This window comes from Cyprinus carpio, chromosome A22 (genome assembly GCF_018340385.1).
Source record: "Cyprinus carpio isolate SPL01 chromosome A22, ASM1834038v1, whole genome shotgun sequence".
Classification (NCBI taxonomy): domain Eukaryota; kingdom Metazoa; phylum Chordata; class Actinopteri; order Cypriniformes; family Cyprinidae; genus Cyprinus; species Cyprinus carpio.
The window spans coordinates 1415579-1418357 of record NC_056593.1 but is presented as its reverse complement, the minus strand read 5'-3'; the positions used below and the strand labels follow the sequence as shown (position 1 = coordinate 1418357).

Here is a 2779-nt window from a genome sequence, read left to right as displayed (position 1 = left end):
ATCTGTGCAAGAACAGGAAACTGCTGCAGTCATATCAAATGTTTATTATAGAATAGAATAAAATAAAATAGAATAGAACATCATCTGCGAAACATGTTGAGATTCAGACTAACAACTAAAGTTTCAAATTAAAATTTTAACTGACAAAAAAAATTCACATTTAAGTATTTGAGGAATAGAAGAGGAAGATAGAAATATATTAAAAATCAGTAGGCTATCAATCATCCTATTCATCTCTCCTGGATCTGATGTCATGAACCAGAACAACAACAGCAGCGGCAGCAGCCACGCCCACCAGAGCAGTGACGACCAATCGGATCACAGCTTCAGTAGAACCACAACCGCAGACAGAGTCTGAGGAATAAAAACATCAAACATGAGTTCAGTTCAGTCCAGTCAGTAACTCTTAATATCAGTTACAGCTGTTTTATTTGTCATAGGTTTAAAATATATCAACTAAATAAACTCAATTAACACTTAAAAAAACGATTAAATAATTATTACATTCCAGACTTATTTTTAACTTTCTGTATCAGATGAGCAAACACTCCCCTGACAGCACACATACATCACAGAGACGTCAGATGAAAAAAAAAGAGGAATTTAAAACACTTCAGCCGATCCCCTGACAGCGACACAACATCTCTTAAAGACATAAATGTCTATTTGACATCTGATAGGACAGAGACGTATGCAGATGAGCTATTTGACGTCTGCCTCTGCAAGATGTATTTTTTAGAGTTTGCTCATCTGCAATACGTCTACAGGATGTTTCCTATCAGATGTCAAATAGACGATTATTAGATGTCTTTAAAATGTTTTTGTTTGTAAAACTATCAGATGTTTGTACACAGCAGATGCTTTCCAGATGAAGTGATCTTCAACAGACATCTTGCAGACGTACCTGTGCTATCTGGGTCTGAAAAATACATCTGAAAGATGTAAATGCAGACGTCAAATAGACATCTCAGTGATGTACGTGTGCTATCAGGGATGACATTGAATATTAGGAAATACTTGAATGTAGCGTTTGGCCAATCAGAATCAAGTATTCCACAAAGCGGTGTAATAATGCTAATATCAGCTCTGCTGTACCTGAACATGTGTGACAGAGTTGAGTGATGTCCAGATGTTGAGTCTGGTTGCTGATGGGATTGTTGAGCACACAGCTGTAGGTGTTTTTATCCTGATTTTCCACCTCCAGAGGTAGAGAGAGACTGATGCTGAGACCAGACACACTGATGCTGGACAATAAACTGTTTCCTTTGTACCAGGAGAGAGTCACATGACTCACATTCACAGCTGAACACACCAATGAACAATTCTGCTGTGATGATGATGATGAAAAGATTCTTCTGAACACAGGAACAGGCAGACTAGCTGAAAACATGACAGAATATGTCAGTAAGTGTTTAATATAGATTCTGTTTGTCTTCATCTTAATTATTTTCTCAAACCCCCAAAATTGTAATTTTGCATCTGAAATGTGCCACACCATTGACCTGAGCAAATACGTTCATTCATCGAGGACATGCATTTATTGCATTGAATGATAAAGTTTGTCCTTTTTAACTGAATGTACAAAGCCAAATCTTTGCTGAATTAACTACAACATTAAGGACAGCAACTCTGAAATAAGAGCACATGGTTTATCTGTCAATCAGATGCACGTGAGACGAAAAGAGTCAGCTGAAGATCTATCGTAACGCAGAGGTGTGCTATAAAATATTCAGTATAAATAAATATAGCTGATGCAGTGAAGGCACCATCAGCCAGAAAAAGATAAAAAACATTAAACCATTCAACTAATAAAAGAAAAAAAATCATAAAATCATAAGAAATTATAAAATTCTAGGGTAGTCCATCTCTTACACACAGTGTGGGATGTCATACAATAATGAGCAATTGAAATGCTGTTTAAAAAAGGCAAAGAATTTACATGCATCAATAAATGTGTATGTGATATTAAATGACTAGGCTGTTTATTTATGTTTGTAATAATTATTATGAAGACTAGCAGCACAAATGACACTGTAACTGTGACTCACCAAAGACAGTAACATTGAATTTGTATGTGGTGTTTCTGCTCCTGCTGCTGCTGGTGATTATTTGATAAAGTCCAGAGTGTGTGGTTCTGGTGTTTGTGATGGTCAGAGATCCAGTCTGATTATTCACCTTCAGCCTGTTTCTGAATCTCCCATCAGGATCATGTGTGATTACGATTCTAGTTTCTTTTTGTAATTGAGCTAGAAAAACCGCTGAAGGTCCAAATGCCCACGTTATCTGATCCTCTGTCTGTAGTTCAGTGTTAGTCTGTAGAGAGACTGAATCTCCCTCCATCACTGACACTGACTTCACTGCATCTGAATCAGCAAACACACCTGAAGAAGTAAATGATTTGAAATTTACATTTTGAAATTACTAATATCCAAACAAAACTGATTATTAACTGCATCTCTGTGGTGATTCCCAATAAACTCTTTTCCACTGATGCAGGAGCTTTGAGCTCCACAACATCACACACAGAAAACACTTTAACTTCAGATGAGAATCACGTCACGACTGAAACTAAAACAGTTTGAGCTCCTGTGATTTTACATGAAGGACATTAACACATTTCAAACTCACCAACTAGACGCCACAAACACAAACAGAACCAAAATCTGTGAAACATCTTCAACCCTTTCAGTCTTCAGATATGAAGAGACAAACTCTTCAGAACTGTTTTCGTAATGAAATGATGTGAAGCAGCTCTGTAGTAAAGGGAAGTGGAAATTAG

At 36.8% G+C, this 2779-nt stretch overlaps 1 protein-coding gene across 1 annotated transcript; it reads right to left on the bottom strand.

The window, feature by feature from the left end:
• Positions 1-318: 318 nt before the first annotated feature.
• Positions 319-2455, bottom strand: LOC109059994 (SLAM family member 5-like). The gene is made up of 4 exons (XM_042712278.1): positions 2451-2455; positions 2049-2377; positions 1109-1380; positions 319-354 (listed from the first exon to the last, which is right to left on the bottom strand). Exons 1-4 carry the CDS (start codon positions 2453-2455, stop codon positions 319-321), a joined length of 642 nt encoding a protein of 213 aa, XP_042568212.1.
• Between the last annotated feature and the right edge of the window lie 324 nt (positions 2456-2779).